Raw genomic sequence first — 18481 nt, forward strand, 5'->3', positions numbered from 1 at the left:
CAAAGAGAATAATAGAATATGGGTCACCTGTATACATCACATCCATATTATATGGATATAGATCGCTTCATACTAAGTTTCACAGAAGGTTAAATTGATAGTGGGCACTTTGATCTAAGTAGTCTGGATGTGCCATATAATGCTAATAAAGGTACCAGGTAAGTTCACACATGAATTTTTTAGTACTAAGATAAAAAGAGGTCAGAAGAATAATGTCAAAGTCATATTGCTAAAAAACTTTTAATGAAGAGAAAGGCATTGAGAAAGAAAATAGAAGTAATAGAGACGATTATTACAATGCACTGATGGGTGATCAAGGAAGAATTATAACAGAACATAGAACAAAAGAGGGGATAAGATGGTTACAACAAGATAAGAAAAGAAAAGCTTGAATACATTTGCTCATAAAAGATTCTATGATAATAATTTACAGAACTATCCTCGTGACAGAAAATTTCTATCTATTTAGAAAGGACATAGTAGAAATGATGAAACTTAAAAGGATTAAGTTAGCGCAATCGAAAGAAGAGGTAATAGCCAACATTTCGAATATGTGATATGCTTTAGATTATTTAATTAAGTTTCGTAATGAGTTACGAACCCTTTTGCAGAAATATTATCAATTTTATTTTATTAGAAGGAGTGTGAGCGGGTGTAGTATCAACTTAAGACTATGACAAACCCTTAGATCTAGTGTTATATTTTTGTGTTAGAATCAGTTTTCGAGTGTGGCAGGTCACTGACCAGCCGCTTTTTGGATGAGCCATTAAAATTAGTGATCTTAATAAAAGAACTAAACTTTTAACTTGCATTTTAAAATATTACAATGCCGCTCAATAAATCTGTTCCACAACTAGGAAGGTTTAAAAGTAATTCATTTTGTGTTGGTGGTAGACATTACTCTGGCACTATTAAAATCCATGGAGCTATTCATAGTAATAATGCTAAAAGGTTAAAAGGTAGTTGCAATAAGTGAAGGAGAAAATAATTAACGATTGTATCTTATGAGTTTATTGAAGCAGAAGGATTTAAAGACTTCTTTAAAAATGTTCTTAAAGCTGCTGTAAGTTTTGGTTTAAAAAGCTAACAATTCAGTAAGAGAATTAGAGATCGCTGGTAATATTGGTACGGTACATCAATAGCCACTAAGAATCTGTCTATTTCATTATCCATCAATGACATAAAATTAAATTCATTAAATTCATCACTGAACACTCCAGTTAAGATTTTGAGTTGTGAATACTTTATTATCTTTTTCTTATTTTAGTATCAATAGTTTTTGATAGAAAACCACATACTGTTGCCATTGCCAATGCTGTTGTTACTGAATAGGGTAATCCAATTCCATTGAATGCTACTGTTGCTGATGTTGCTGTTGTTGCTATACATGATAATAAGATTTCTGTTGTTTTTAATATCTTTGATAATATTACTATTGTTATTAAAATTATTATTCGCTTTAACTTTTTCAATTATCATTCTTTCTGTTAAAAACAATCTTTTGGGATGTAATTATTTGGTGCGGTTGGTTGTGTCGTCGTCATTGACTTCGGCATAGCTTTGCTCATTTTCATTAGTAAAAGAATTTTCAATTTCTTTGATTAACCCGATAGGTTTATTATCTTTTTTTAATTCTCTGCAACCGCTAATAAACTTATCTTCTAACAGCATATTAGCAATGTTTTGATAAAACTTTTAGTTATGGAACTTTTGCTTAAGCTGGTTATTTTTATTAATATTATCACTAGAAATTATTTAAAGCTTTTAAAAAAATTCAGCTTAACCAGGTTAATTAGATAAGGCAGTTAAATTATTTGTGTTTTCATTTAATCTTTAAATTGTTTAAGCATCAACTGAAGATGTAGGTATATGAATAACACTTGTTGTAACATCTTCAAATTCAACTTTACGTAACTATTTTTTATTTTTATTTAAAAATTGTATTTTATCAGAAACTTTTAAATTATTGTCACAATACTCTTTATTAACAACATCTCTAGCATTAGAAGGAATAAGTAAGTTCTGAACAACATGTTTAGCTTTAACTGAACCACTAGCACTAACTTCTTTTTACCGCAACTAGACTTGTCGCTACTAATACTGGGGGGCTTTTGTTACTGCTCTTTGCAATAAAACTTCGAACAACTCTCGCTCTACTACTTCTAGTGTCTGTCGCTCTATAGTTAATATCTTTTAGAAATCTTTTATATTTTTCTTCAGTTACATTTTTGTTGGTAACAAAATTGTAAAACCTTTAATGAAATTATAGGTATCATCTCTTACTCTTATTCCATCGGGTACTAGAGATATATCTACACTATTCATTTAAAAATTAAAGTTGTGTTAACATCTTTTAGTTGTAATTGTTTATTTGTTTGTTTCCCCATTTCTACTAAAATGTTAATCATCTAATTACTAATTGTAAATGTTTGGTTATTATAATTGGTTAGTGTAAAGGGTAAAGGGATCTCTATATTTTCTGATGTCCGTAGTTTTTGTTTTTGATTAGCTATGCCTTTTTCCATTGAAGTTGATTTTTTCTCAGTCTTATCATTTGGTTCTTTAACGGGTTTAGTTATTGGATCAAATAACTCAACTCTTCTATTGTACTAGGATATTCATGTTCTTTTAATTTATCGTCTAATCTACTTTTTCTGTTTTTTAGATTCTTTAATTCTATTAGTGTTTCTAGATTAGTTTTAGTAATCTGCCGATCAGTTTCACTCATTGATCTTGTCATAGCTTCGATTATTTTTTAATCATGAAATTATTTATAATTTAGTTTAATAGTAAACCGGATCACAGCGTTTCCACCGATCTCAGGCTGGGGTTTTTTACTGTATGCCCACCACAGTGTATTCCACATACAGTATCAGAGTAGTGATTGTTTTCTTTAAACACGTAAATTCATAGTTATTCATCAAGACCGGGTTACGTTGGTTACGATTGAACCGCAAGCAATCCATTTGCAACGCAACTTAACTTGAGTCGGTGAATTAACCACTACACCAAGTGAGACAAGAATTTATGGTTTTGATTTCGTTAAAAATGAAAGGGGTAATTTTAGTGTTTTGCTGAATATTATAGTGAAGTAATATTTTGTTATATAAGGGCTATTTATTAATATTTTGGTAAAAAATTATTTAGTGTGATTTTAGTGTTTTTCCTTGTTATTATATTATTTATGTCAGAGTAGTTGATAAAAAGTGCTATTATTAATTACTAGGCAAAGTGTTTCGGAATTGTTGTTGTAAGCCAGATTCAAGAAAAAATAAATTCCAAAAACGTACGCCGAATAGGCAATTTTTTGGAATTTATTTTTGTTTCTAAAAAAGGGCCTTAAAAGAAACATTTTTTTGAAAATTTATATTTATTGTTCGAATAGCATTTTTTTATCAACTACTCTCAATAATTTAGCGGTTTATTCCTTCATTGGGAGAGAGAAAACGGGAAAAAAGAGAGAAAAACAAGAACACGATAAATTTTCTGGAATAAGGGACCCTAGAACATTGGAAAAATCGGCGGCTATCGTGAACCGCTGTTGAATATTTCCCAACCGATTGTTTCCTTTTTATAACCAATTTATTGATAAAATGATGAAAGTAAGGTTGTTATGATGTGATGTAGCAACCCGAATTGTGGTCGGACAGTGAAGATCATGTTTGCATTTCTGTCCATATTCGACATAGAGACGAAGAGGCAACAGTTCACAACAGAAGTGGTGCTGCAGGCCAGATGGAGTGAACCCAGTCTGAGAAGGAAGGAGGTCACTCATGGCACTATCTGGAGAGAAAAGTTCCCCTCACATCTGTGGGAACCCCGACTCAGGTAATCCCACAAACCCACACTAGTTGACAAGGAAGTTTTTCCTTCCCCATGAACGAGATTGTTGTTTTACTGACCACGGGTGATCAAATTAATGCTCAGTTCATTACGAAAAGTCCAAAGTTGTAGTTTGAAATGATTAATGATTGGGCTGAGGTTTAAACTTAAATCCACCTGTTGAGTCAATGAACAAGAAAGACGCAAACAAAAGCCAATACGGAGCAATAACTTGGAACGATATTAAGTTCAATTAACGGCCATTCTTTATTGTGTTGAATATATGATATGACCTCCCTCCATTAACAGTAATTTTTATATTCGCATATATCAACGCCTTAATTGTTACTCTTTTCTTTGTTTATAATTAATTAAATTGCTGCACTGCCTATTTCTGTAAAATTTTTGCAGTGCATAAAATTTTTGCAATTGCATGCTGATAATCTACCGATATTAGGAGAAATACAGTGTTCTTTTCTCAAATAGTTTACAATTCTATCGGAGGGTTGCGTCTGCCAATAAATTGGAAACAGTTATTGGCTTTTCTCCTTGATTTCACTTCTTCGATCGTTAGTTAGTTTGTTTAGAAAACGGTAAATAACATAACAACTGAGTTTTATCTCTTCTATCTGACACAAGACGTTGCTTTGAGGAATTTTATGTGCAAAACGACGTAAATCGACCAATCAATTTTAGCTCATGCAAAATTTAACACAAGATCAATAAGTCAAATGGGTTCTACTAAGAAAAAAGAGAAAACTGCTGTTTTCTATGTTATTTGTTATTCTTTTGTTATTCTCGGCGAGAATTTGTGACCCGGGCCGAGGAATTAGGCCAAAATTATGTAAGATCAGCGGCAACTAGCGTTGACAAGTCGGAAAATTCACCGCAATTTTCTTACATAATTTTGCGTTGAATGCGTTGAATTTGAAGACAAAAATTCAACGCATTCAACGCAAAATTATGTAAGAAATGGCGGTGAATTTTCCAACTTGTCAACGCTAGTTGCCGCTGATCTTACATATTTAGCGTTGAATTTAGCGTAGATCTTACATATTTAGCGTAGAATTTAGCGTAGATCTTACATAATTAGCGTTGAATTTAGCGTAGATCTTACATATTTTTGCGTTGAATTTAGCGTTGATCTTACATATTTAGCGTAGAATTTAGCGTAGATCTTACATAATTAGCGTTGAATTTAGCGTAGATCTTACATATTTTGCGTTGAATTTAGCGTTGATCTTACAAAAAATCAACGCGTAGAACTCTGGGGATGGGACTCGAACCAATGACCTCCTGTTTACTTGTCGCCTCTTCTACCATTGCGCCACCGTACCTTGGTTTCCTTAAGAGCCGCAATCCTTATAAAGCGGTGATCTTACATATTTCGCGTTGAAATTAGCGTAGATCTTACATATTTTGCGTTGATTTTAGCGTAGATCTTACATATATTGCATTGAATTAAGCGTAGAACTCAAATTCAACGCTAAATATGTAAGATCTACGCCAAAATTCAACGCAAAATTATGTAAGATTAGCGTTGAATGCGTTGAATTTATGTAAGATCTACGCTAAATTCAACGCTAAATATGTAAGATCTACGCTAAAATTCAACGCTAAATATGTAAGATCTACGCCAAAATTCAACGCAAAATTATGTAAGATTAGCGTTGAATGCGTTGAATTTATGTAAGATCTACGCTAAATTCAACGCTAAATATGTAAGATCTACGCTAAAATTCAACGCTAAATATGTAAGATCTCCGCCAAAATTCAACGCAAAATTATGTAAGATTAGCGTTGAATGCGTTGAATTTATGTAAGATTTACGCTAAATTCAACGCTAAATATGTAAGATCTACGCTAAAATTCAACGCTAAATATGTAAGATCTACGCCAAAATTCAACGCAAAATTATGTAAGATTAGCGTTGAATGCGTTGAATTTATGTAAGATCTACGCTAAAATTCAACGCTAAATATGTAAGATCTACGCCAAAATTCAACGCAAAATTATGTAAGATTAGCAATGAATGCGTTGAATTTATGTAAGATCTACGCTAAATTCAACGCTAAATATGTAAGATCTACGCTAAAATTAAACGCTAAATATGTAAGATCTACGCCAAAATTCAACGCAAAATTATGTAAGATTGGCGTTGAATGCGTTGAATTTATGTAAGATCTACGGTAAATTCAACGCTAAATATGTAAGATCTACGCTAAAATTCAACGCTAAATATGTAAGATCTACGCCAAAATTCAACGCAAAATTATGTAAGATTAGCGTTGAATGCGTTGAATTTATGTAAGATCTACGCTAAAATTCAACGCTAAATATGTAAGATCTACGCCAAAATTCAACGCAAAATTATGTAAGATTAGCGTTGAATGCGTTGAATTTATGTAAGATCTACGCTAAATTCAACGCTAAATATGTAAGATCTACGCTAAAATTCAACGCTAAATATGTAAGATCTACGCCAAAATTCAACGCAAAATTATGTAAGATTGGCGTTGAATGCGTTGAATTTATGTAAGATCTACGCTAAATTCAACGCTAAATATGTAAGATCTACGCTAAAATTCAACGCTAAATATGTAAGATCTACGCCAAAATTCAACGCAAAATTATGTAAGATTAGCGTTGAATGCGTTGAATTTATGTAAGATCTACGCCAAAATTCAACGCAAAATTATGTAAGATTAGCGTTGAATGCGTTGAATTTATGTAAGATCTACGCTTAAGCGTAGATCTTACATAAATTCTACGCATTCAACGCCAATCTTACATAATTTTGCGTTTTTTAGCGTTGACACCTCGACCCGGGGAAGGTCATTTAGTAACCCAGGTTTAGGTGCAGGCCCAAAGTGAGCTATGATCAGACCCAATCGAGCGCAGACCCGTGTGTTCCCAGACCGAAATTACAGGGTCTGGAAAGCGGTTCGAGCGCACAATAAGCTGGACCATGGTGTGATCTCGGTCTGATCAGAGGTCAATTCGGTCTGAACGGTCTGATCATAGTCTTTATATTCTGGACCATGGTCTGGGTTTGGTCTGATCAGAGGTCAATTTGTCTGGAAGTTCTGATCATATTCTTTATAGTCTGGACCATGGTGTGGGTTCGGTCTCATCAGAGGTCAATTTGGTCTGAAAAGTCTGATCATAACCGCTTCGAGCGCACTTGAGTCTGATCATAATCTGATTCGAGCGCACGGAGTCTGATCAGATGTCAATTTCAGCATTGTTTTCAATTTTTCCCAATAAAAAGATGGTGGTGACGATGTTGAGAGCCAAGAAAAGATATCTGTTCTGACCAGAGACTCATTTGGAGTCCTTGCCTTGGATCAGAACAACCAACACAAAAGAGTTCAACCGCTATCAAGTGGTCGGTCCCTGTAAAAAAGAAATAGCAACTGTAGATCCAGACGTTTCTTATAAATAGCTGTCTGAGTCCATCTATGGTGCTGGCTATTTTTTGCAATGGCATGTAATGGTTTTTTTAAAAAATTTCTGAAAAACCTTCATTTCAAAAAACACTTTTGACTTTGGTTTTACTTGACCACTTTTTCTGCTGGACAGATCAGTTTTGTAAGAAATGCATAAATTATAACGACACCCAAAATCTCGTGCTTGTTTAACTCTAGTGTCTGATCAGAGGTCACTTGGGTCTGAAAAGTCTGATCATAGTCTGATTATGGTCTGGGCGATGGTATGAAATTGAGTCTGGACCACGGTCTGGAGACGGTCTGACCAGAACTCTTTTGGTCTGGAAACTCTGATCAGAGACCCTCTCAGTCTGGAAAGTCTGATCAGAGGTAATATTGCCCTGGAAAATCTGATCAGCCCTCTATATTAAGTCAGATAAAAGATTTTGTATTGTTGTAACTTAAATAATTGCAATTAAAGAGAGGGCTGTATAAAAAATCTCTAAATTTTCTTTCAACAAACAAAAATTTCCGATTGTGGTTACTTAGCTTACTTTTAAATTTGAAACAGAGATATTGTGCATTTTTCCAGATTTGGTCTAGATTGAGTCTGCTAAGCGATCAATTTGGTCCGGAAGGTCTGATCATAGTCTTTTTATAGTCTGGACAATGGTCTGAGTTTGAGTCTGAACATCTGATTATAAGCGCAGTATAATCTGGACAAAGATCGGGGTTCAGTCTGATCAGAGGACATTTTGGTCTGGAAAGTCTGATCAGAGATCATTTTGGCCTGGAAAGTCTGATCACAGGTAAATTCGGTCTGGAAAGTCTGATAAGAGGTCATTTCAGTCTGGATAGTCTGATCATAGCCCAATTTGGGTCTGGACCTAAAGCTGGGTAAAAGAGAGCCTTCAGCTTTGGATTTAACTTGTAGGCTGAAAAACTTGGAGGAGGTGAAGCGGGGGAGAGATGACAGGTGGTACACCGTGAACTGGCCCTCGTGTCAGGAGCAGGCGGAGATAGTGTTCCGGAGGAAGGTGAGGGGGGCATTCTACCAGAAGATGGAGCTGCAACACTTCCCTGTGGATGTGCAGGCTATCAGTGTGCAAGTGAGCACAGACTATGACGAGACAGAGATCACACTCAAGGAGGATGATCAGGTTGTTATTGCATAATTGTCCGATAAGATCTTCTAAGATTATGCCCCTCACAACACCTTAAGCAACTAAAAATTAAATGATCAGATCTACTCAGATAAGGTATCACTATACAAAGATCTTACAATAACACATTTGGCTTACAATAACACATACACAATAACATTCCCGGACGGACCCAACATCACTTGGCAAATAGCCGATTTTAGCGAGTAAACATACACGCACTTGTCGCCGTTTTCCACCCTGCGGTTCAAAAGCGTGCCAATATGACCTCTGTAGTTAGATCCTCCGTAGTTGACGTCTCGATTTTTTTAAAGACCTTTAATGTGAGGGGGTAAATATTGATTTTAATTACACAGCCGAGCAGCCTAGTTAAAATCTAGACAGAATGTTCATTCAATTGGACAGCATTGGATAACATTTCACCCAATCAAATCCAATCACTACCCAGTATGCACTAAGAACGAGCATAATTGTTCTACAATTTTGTGCCCATTTATGCAACAAAATTTTATAACAAAGAATTAGAAATACAGAGTGAAAACATCATTTTTATCTTCAATGCCATGCTGAAATCCTTTTTATACGAGCCCTTGTGTAGCTTAACTTGTTGGTTACCTAAATTGTGAAAATTTTTGGGCAATAAATTAAGTTGTTTTAGCCAATTAAATAGTTTTTGAACCAGTAAGCTGATGATTGATCGTTTTTTTGTGGTTCTTAAAGTTGATGGGGGAATTAAGCCTCATAAAATCGGGCCGAGGAATTAAGCCCCGGGCCGAGGAATTTGGCCAAAATTATGTAAGATCAGCGGCAACTAGCGTTGACAAGTCGAAAAATTCACCGCAATTTTCTTACATAATTTTGCGTTGAATGCGTTGAATTTGCAGACAAAAATTCAACGCATTCAACGCAAAATTATCTAAGAAAATTGCGGTGAAGTTTCCGACTTGTCAACGCTAGTTGCCGCCGATCTTACATATTTAGCGTTGAATTTAGCGTAGATCTTACATATTTAGCGTTGAATTTAGTGCAGATCTTACATATTTAGCGTTGAATTTAGCGTAGATCTTACATATTTAGCGTTGAATTTAGCGTAGATCTTATATATTTAGCGTTGAATTTAGCGTAGATCTTACATATTTAGCGTTGATTTTAGCATAGATCTTACATATTTAGCGTTGAGTTTAGCGTAGATCTTACATATTTAGCGTTGAATTGAGCGTAGATCTTACATATTTAGCGTTGAATTTAGCGTAAATCTTACATATTTAGCGTTGAAATTAGCGTAGATCTTACATATTTAGCGTTGAATTTAGCGCAGATCTTACATATTTAGCGTTGAGTTTAGCGTAGATCTTACATATTTAGCGTTGAATTTAGTATAGATCTTACACATTTAGCGTTGAATTTAGCGTAGATCTTACATATTTAGCCTTGAATTTAGCGTAGATCTTACATATTTAGCGTTGAATTTAGCGTAGATCTTACATATTTTGCGTTGATTTTGGGTAGTATTTAACTTAGCATATTCAACGCATTTACCATGTGAGGCGTACTGGGAAAATTTTAATTTTATTTAAAGTTTTGAAAAAAATTTGAATTCCTAAAATGGTCGGAAATGGATTTTGCACTATAAAAGAACACTAAAAAGTGATTTTTTGCTGACTTCACTTTTCTCACCTGTGCAGTATAGGGGATCGAAACAGTAAAAAATTAATTTTTGAAAAAAAAACTTGAAAACTTGAAATCGTAAAATGTTCTGAATTGGATTTTTTTGCACTATCAAAGAGCACTAATAATGATTTTTTTCTGACCTCATGTTTCTCATCTTTGCAATATAGGGTTCGAAACAATGAAAAAAATTGATTTTTTGAAAAAAAAACTTGAAAAAGTTCTGAAATCGTAAAATGGTCTGAAACGGATTTTGCACTATAAAAGAGGACTAAAGAGTGATTTGAAAAGATTAGAGTTGAATGCGTTGAACTTATGTAAGATCAACGCAAAATTCAACGCTAAATGTGTAAGTTCTACGCTTAAATTCAACGCTAAATATGTAAGATCTACGCCAAAATTCAATGCAAAATTATGTAAGATTAGCGTTGAATGCGAAGATCAACGCTAAAATTCAACGCTAAATACGTAAGATCTACGCCAAAATTCAACGCAAACTTCTGTAAGATTAGCGTTGAATGCGTTGAATTTATGTAAGATCAACGATAAAATTCAACACTAAATATGTAAGATCTACGCCAAATTTCAATGCAAAGTTATGTAAGATTAGCGTTGAATGCGTTGAATTTATGTAAGATCAACGCTAAATTCAACGCTAAATATGTAAGATCTACGCTAAAATTCAACGCTAAACATGCAAGATCTACGCAAAATTCAACGCAAATTTATCTAAGATTAGCGTTGAACGCATTGAATTTTTGTAAGATCAAAGCTAAAATTCAACGCTAAATATGTAAGATCTACGCCAAAATTCAACGCAAAATTATGTAAGATTAGCGTTGAATGCGATGAAGTTATGTAAGATCAACGCTAAAATTCAACGCTAAATATGTAAGATCTACGCGAAAATTCAACGCAAAATTATGTAAGATTAGCGTTGAATGCGTTGAATTTATGTAAGATCAACGCTAAATTCAACGCTAAATATGTAAGATCTACGCTAAAACTCAACGCTAAATATGTAAGATCTACGCTAAAATTCAACGCTAAACATGTAAGATCTACGCAAAATTCAACGCAAAATTATTTAGGATTAGCGTTGAATGCGTTGAATTTACGTAAGATCAACGCTAAATTCAACGCTAATTATGTAAGATCTACGCTAAAATTCAACACTAAATATGTAAGATCTACGCCAAAATTCAACGCAAAATTATTTAGGATTAGCGTTGAATGCGTTGAATTTACGTAAGATCAACGCTAAATTCAACGCTAATTATGTAAGATCTACGCTAAAATTCAACACTAAATATGTAAGATCTACGCCAAAATTCAACGCAAAATTATTTAGGATTAGCGTTGAATGCGTTGAATTTACGTAAGATCAACGCTAAATTCAACGCTAATTATGTAAGATCTACGCTAAAATTCAACACTAAATATGTAAGATCTACGCCAAAATTCAACGCAAAATTATGTAAGATTAGCGTTGAATGCGTTGAATTTATGTAAGATCAACGCTAAAATTCAACGCTAAATATGTAAGATCTACGCCAAAATTCAACGCAAAATTATTTAGGATTAGCGTTGAATGCGTTGAATTTACGTAAGATCAACGCTAAATTCAACGCTAATTATGTAAGATCTACGCTAAAATTCAACACTAAATATGTAAGATCTACGCCAAAATTCAACGCAAAATTATGTAAGATTAGCGTTGAATGCGTTGAATTTATGTAAGATCAACGCTAAATTCAACGCTAAATATGTAAGATCTACGCTAAAATTCAACACCAAATAAGTAAGATCTACGCCAAAATTCAACGCAAAATTATGTAAGATTAGCGTTGAATGCGTTGAATTTATGTACGATGTACACTCAGGCGTAGATCTTACATAAATTCAACGCATTCAACGCCAATCTTACATAATTTTGCGTTTTTTAGCGTTGACACCTCGGCCCGGGGGGTAAATATTGATTTTAATTACACAGCCGAGCAGCCTAGTTAAAATCTAGACAGAAGGTTCATTCAATTGGACAGCATTGGATAACATTTCACCCAATCAAATCCAATCACTACCCAGTATGCACTAAGAATGAGCATAATTGTTCTACAATTTTGTGCCCATTTATGCAACAAAATTTTATAAAAAAAGAATTAGAAATACAGAGTGAAAACATCATTTTTATCTTCAATGCCATGCTGAAATCCTTTTTATACGAGCCCTTGTGGAGCCTTATTTGTTGGTTACTTAAATTGTGAAAATTTTTGGGCAATAAATTAAGTTGGTTTAGCCAATTAAATAGTTTTTGAACCAGTAAGCTGATGATTGATCGTTTTTTGTGGTTCCTAAAGTTGATGGGGGAATTAAGCCTCATAAAATGTATTTTATTTGTTTTACGACGACTGTTTGAAGACTCTTAAATTTTAGGGAAGTAAATATAGGGGTAGAAATATAGTTCAGTCACGAAAATGTTCAATTAGAGTGCGTTTTTTGTTATCAATTAGCTCAACTCCTGATAATTCAATTTTTTGGCTCAAATTGCTTGATTAATTCTTTAGTGGACACTACTATTTTTTCTAAAATTACATTTGGATGTGTTTCCATAGATTAACATATCGAATGTTATCATCGATTTAGCAAAATAATTCCCTTAGCAGGAATTTATGGCTTCCAATTTGTCATAATTAATTATTTTGTTAGTACTGATCCAGTCACAAACTCGTTCAATGTCCTTAGGTAGAGGTAATTTTTTACAAACAGTGGTATCCTCTGCGAAAATTAATAAATTGTTTTCCTTGCAGACTGTAGAGAGATCAATGATTCACAAAATGAACAAGAAATGACTCAAAAAGAGCTTTGTGGTACGCCACAAATTATTTGATTCCCTGTTGTTGTTTTGCATGCTGCACTTAAAATACTGTGCAACCTGTTACATAACTCAATATCACAAATCGGACTTCTGAATCCATACTCTTTAATTTTTACTAAAACAAATCATAATCTATTATATCGAAAGCCTTGCTTAAGTCAATGAGACCAGCTCGCCCCATTGATTTTTGTCAGCAATTTACTTCCAAATATAATTAGTTATGGTGGGAACAGTTTTCACACATGAAACTACTGACATTGGTTCAAATTGATTGCCAGCAATCGAATTAAATTTCAACCAAACTTTAATAGGACAATTAAGCAAGATTTTTTACATGAATTTTACAGATTATATTTAGTCAGCTGATAGATCAGTAAATGACAGGATCACATTTATCCCTTTTCTTCTGTTAGGGTTTTACTTTGGAAAATACGCTCAAGCAAACGATAATTTATGGCTTTTGCAAGATGTCACTCTTTTTGATGAAATACAGCAGTTTTTTCAAAAATTTCATATCAAAGCATTTTGACTTGTTATTAACTTTACAAACAATTTTGAACATATTGAAACAAAATTCAATTCATCAAATTTGGGGAAAGTCGATGTTTTTGTCTCTCGTTTGAAGAGTTTTTAGATAATTTTTTTTAGAAAAACAGAGTTTTAAGAAATACAAAGCGAAAACATCATTTTTATCTTCAATGCCAATCTCAAATATTTTTGATATGAGCCCTTGTGTAGCTTAACTTGTTGTTTACCGGAATTGTGAAAATTTTTGGGCAATAAATTAAGTTGTTTTAGCCAATTAAATAGTTTTTGAACCAGTAAGCTGATGATTGATCGTTTTTGTGGTTCTTAAAGTTGATGGGGGAAGTAGGCCTCATAAACTGTATTTATTAATTTTACGATAACTGTTTGAAGAGTTAAATTTTCAGGAAGTAAACAAACCGGTGCAGAATCGGACATCAAATAATTGAGAATTTCTTTAACAGGTTTAATCACAAAACTTGAAATAGAGTGCCTTTATTGTTATCAATCAGCTCAAGTCCTAATAATTCCTTTTTTTTCGGATCAGTTAATGGTATCATCGAATTAGCAAATCAATTTTAAAATGTAAGACATTAGAAGTTTTTGGACAAAAAAACTAACGTGATCGCGGATTTCAAATCCTAATAAAGGTAGATTCCTAAGTACTAAGAAGACAATTCGTAATTCCATCCAGAATTTTCATTCACTGTTACTTTCTGTTTACAGGAATTTGAAGCTTAGAGTTTCGTCATAGTTGATTAATTGTTTAGTACTGAACCAATCGCAAACTCGTTCAGCGTCCATATGTAGAGGCAAAAATTTTTTTACAACTAACATTTATAACAGTGGTATCCTCTGCGAACATTAATAAATTGTTTTCCTTACAGACTGTAGAGAGATCAATGATGCATAAACTGAACATGAAAGGACTCAAAAAGAGCTTTGTGGTACGCCACAAATTATTTGATTTCCTTCGCTTGTTCCACTTAAAATACTGTGAGACCTCTTACGTAACTCAAGATCACAAATCGGACTTCTGAATCCATACTCTTTAATTTTTACTTAAACAAATGATCTATTATATCAAAAGCTTTGCGTAAGTCAATGAAACCAGCTCGCCCCGTTGATTTTTGTCAGAAATTTACTTCGGGATATAATTAGTTATGGGAACAGCTTGCACACATGAAAGTACTGACATTGATTCAAATTAGTTGCCAGCAATCAAATTAAATTTCAACCAAACTTTAATCAGACAACTAAGCGAAATTTTTTACCTAAATGTTACAGATTATACTTAGTCAGCTGATAGATCAAAAATTAACAGGATCATACTTATCCATTTTCTTCTGTTAATTTTTTTACTTTGGAAAATAAGCTCAAGCAAACAATAAATTACGGCTTTTGCAAGATGACACTCTTTTTGATGAAATTGTAGTTTTCTTCGAAAATTTCATATCAAAGCGTTTTGACTTGTTATTAACTTTAGAAATAATTTAGGACATATTTAAACAAAACTCAAGTCATCAAGGTTGCAAAAGTCGATGCTATTGTTATTCGTTTTAAGAGTTTTAAAGTGCTATAACTCATTTTCAGGTAAAAATTTTTGAAAACTGTTGCACTTTTACGGTTTCTCTTAATATTTGGAACCTTTATCCGTGTTCGATTGTAACTATTTTGGTTTTCTATTGTAGGCTGTATGGTCCAATTGTAAAGCAATTGACTTTCTTCACAATAGCGGTTTTCGTTTGAAATGTAATCCAGCTTTGAGTATTTTAGTTGTTCTAAATGCTTTTTCAATTAAGTACAAATTAGTATGAGCTTTCAATGATTTTTTCAATTAGTGTACTAGAATTAATTTTAGCAACCAAAATTTTGTTGATTTCAGCACGCAAAAATTTTGTTTTCTGATTTAATAAAAGAAGCAAATTCAGTGCTCTGTCTGTTTTGATTTGTTTTAAATTTTGCATCGCTACTGATTGTTTATGTTAATGATTGGTAAAGAAAACTAAGCGGTTAGTATGAAAAACCGATAATGGTAGTCGATAGCGTTTTACATCAAAAAATTTTATTTTGTGGTAGCTCTTGCAGGCAACAATTTGTGAAATTGAAAACCAAAAAAGATATAAAATGATTTCCATATTCTTGTTTGTTGCTTTCTTTTTGTCAAATATTGGTTGAAATCTCCAAAACCTAAGATTTGCGGATGCGTGAATTTCATAAACTGCTGATCAATTCCTTTCGTTATTTCCTGAATCGCGTTGTTTTGCTCTGCATTCATTGCAGGATGCGTGCTTTTACTTATATATGCAAGCCAATGGTAGTCCAAATTTGCTTTGGGCTCCCTTGCTTGTTTTATATGTTCTTCCTTGTTGTTTCCTGCGTAAGGTATAAGCTTGTTTCGACGCTGAAATTGCTTGGATATATTTTCCACTACGAGAAGAACAGTCTGTTGGTAAAAGGACCTTTAGGTCAATCTGAATTGTTTATGATTTTGTAGCCAAGCCTTAGTGTAGTAGTAACTTCCTCCGCTAAATCTTGAAGCATCTTGTTACATTGGATCGGTGCTGGCTGATACAGTACGGTTTGTGTGAAAAATATGCTGATCATGTTTAAGTGGCTGAGTTGCTGTTCCCCTTGGCATTGCATCAATTGACTTGCCTCGCGGAAAGCTCCAACTTTGCGTTGATGATCACAAGACGCCTTCCAAATTTCCCCTCCAAAATACTCTAAGCAGCATCATAGAATTGTGCAGAATACCCCATTCTCGAAATTGCAGACTTTGCCTTGCCTGTCATTAGAGTCTTCAGGTTCATCGTTTTCCCCGCGTCTGATAATGGTTTTTGATCCACTGTAGCAAAGAACATACTAGACCACTCTGTCCATTCGAGTTATATCAGTCGTAGTTGTTAGATTTCAGCTTTGCTGGGTTACGGCTACCTGAAAGACCACCGTTGAATTGTAAACCAGCTGTGGGGGAGAGTTACCAATCTTCAACGTTTGACAAACGATTGCGTGAATATCAATACCGTGAGTAGTGGATAAACCTGTTCAGCTTAGGGTTTATTTCGAAGCGCGTGGTTGGTCAACCTTGCGTTAGAATGTTGCCGATTCTGCCGGCCCTATCCAAGACGTCTTTTTGGGGTCCAATTGAAGGGCGATTTAGCTCCAGCACTCATTGATTGAGAACGAACATCATCATTTTCTCAAACTGTTCTCTTCTTTTTGCGCTCTCCTTCCAGCAGTTGATTTTTTGTTCCGAGCTCCTTCATTTCCATTTCAACCATTTAAGCTGTGCCTGTTGTAGTCGCAACTTTGTTTTGATTTCCATATCCAACTTATTTGTCCGTTGTTTACGTCTTTGCGTCGCCAAAAATATTTACGAGTTTTGTTTTCGTATCTTGACCGCTTGCGGTTGATCCGTTTTGCACCGTTTGAGCAAATGGGCTGCCCAAAGAGTAGTTGTTGTTCCTCTCGCTTTCATTCACTGCTTTAATTGCGTTGCTTTGCTCTACATTCATTGGTGGTTGCGTGCTTTTGGTTATATATGCAAATCAAAGCCTTTAAGCGGAGTTTGCTCTCGTTTTTCTTTATTGAATTTCACTTTTCGATTCGACACGCCGGTGTTTTGCCGTCGAATCAAGCGATCTTCGTTTGTTGGTGCCTTTGGCGCTCTCTTCATCAAGTTGAACAGCGGTTTTCCTTTCACGGCTCAGGTGGTCGGACCGAATCTGCTCTCCAATCAAAGACAAGGAACATTTCACACCAACCAGTTCAAACTCAAGTCTGTCCGGATGAAACGTTTTTATTTTGTTATTCGCTATACTGTAGACTACTGTTGCCTTACTTCATACTCAATAAGTCTAATTTATTAATCGTTCAGCTTTGCTGAAAAACAAATTGCTTCACTTCAATTAAGTTAAAAACGAATAAACGACATTTGGTACACTGCGTTTGTAGGGCTACATTTTCTATTTATAGTCAATCTTAATAAATAAGGGAAAAGATATCAATTTTGATTAACTCTGTAAGTAAAGATTCAAACTTGACCACAATTGTAAGTAAACAACACTGTCAGACAAGCAATCAAACCAAAAAATTGAACTGTATCGGATAATTTATCTCCAAGAAAGAGCAAACTTTATCAGTAATCTCAATGATCAATTTTTTTCTCCATTGGCCTCAACGTCACCAATACAAAACTAGAGTATACTCCGTCGAATCCAGTAAAAAAAACTAACTCTGTTTTTTGAGAAAAGCTTTTTTCACTCGTGAACTTTGTTCCTCAGAAGAAAAACCGAGAATATCAAAGTTAACTTTTTTCACAAGTCGAAGTAAGTTAAACTGTAAAATCACTAAGATGTTAAAAATTAAGTTAAAACGAATAAACGACATTTGCTTCGCTTCAATTAAGTTAAAAACGAATAAACGACATTTGGTACACTGCGTTTGTAGGGCTACATTTTCTATTTTATAGTCAATCTTAATAAATAAGGGAAAAGATATCAATTTTGATTAAATCTGTAAGTAAAGATTCAAACCTGACCACAATTGTAAGTAAACAACACTGTCAGACAAGCAATCAAACCTGTCAGGGCAAACAATTAGTTGGCCCTGTTGCCAATAATTATTTTACTTGGTTCCGCTCTTCGTGCATCAAATCGCATAATGGCTTCTACGCAACTATCTGTATCCAAATTTGGTACCTCTTCTAGTTGCAAAACTATCGTTAGACAAATGAACAGACAACACCATCGCCATAATTAGCCCAATTTTAACAATGAAGGAGCCAAAGTAGTCCGCTACAACGTTTGTAAAAGCTGTTGCAGCATCTAACCAAACCTCGGGTAAATGGGCAATTGATGGTGTTGTCGTGTGTGGTTTTCCCTTTCTGCAGTTAAGACACTTGATCTTGATTGATGCTAAAGCGCTTCATATGCCTAGGTGCCATATCTTCTGCAGAAAACTGTTTCATACAAGCTGAGAGCTTTCGTGTTGATCGT

At 34.2% G+C, this 18481-nt stretch overlaps 1 protein-coding gene across 1 annotated transcript in view; it reads left to right on the top strand.

The window, feature by feature from the left end:
* Positions 1 to 18481, top strand: part of LOC142335245 (uncharacterized) — a 41536-nt gene that overhangs the window by 12296 nt on the left and 10759 nt on the right. The window contains exons 3-4 of the mRNA XM_075383663.1: positions 3628 to 3828; positions 8185 to 8410. Coding sequence (XP_075239778.1) covers positions 3628 to 3828; positions 8185 to 8410 — 427 coding nt within the window. The remainder of the gene's footprint in view (positions 1 to 3627; positions 3829 to 8184; positions 8411 to 18481) is intronic.

The sequence above is a fragment of the Convolutriloba macropyga genome, chromosome 2 (genome assembly GCF_964194025.1).
Source record: "Convolutriloba macropyga chromosome 2, txConMacr16.3, whole genome shotgun sequence".
Lineage (NCBI taxonomy): Eukaryota > Metazoa > Xenacoelomorpha > Acoela > Convolutidae > Convolutriloba > Convolutriloba macropyga.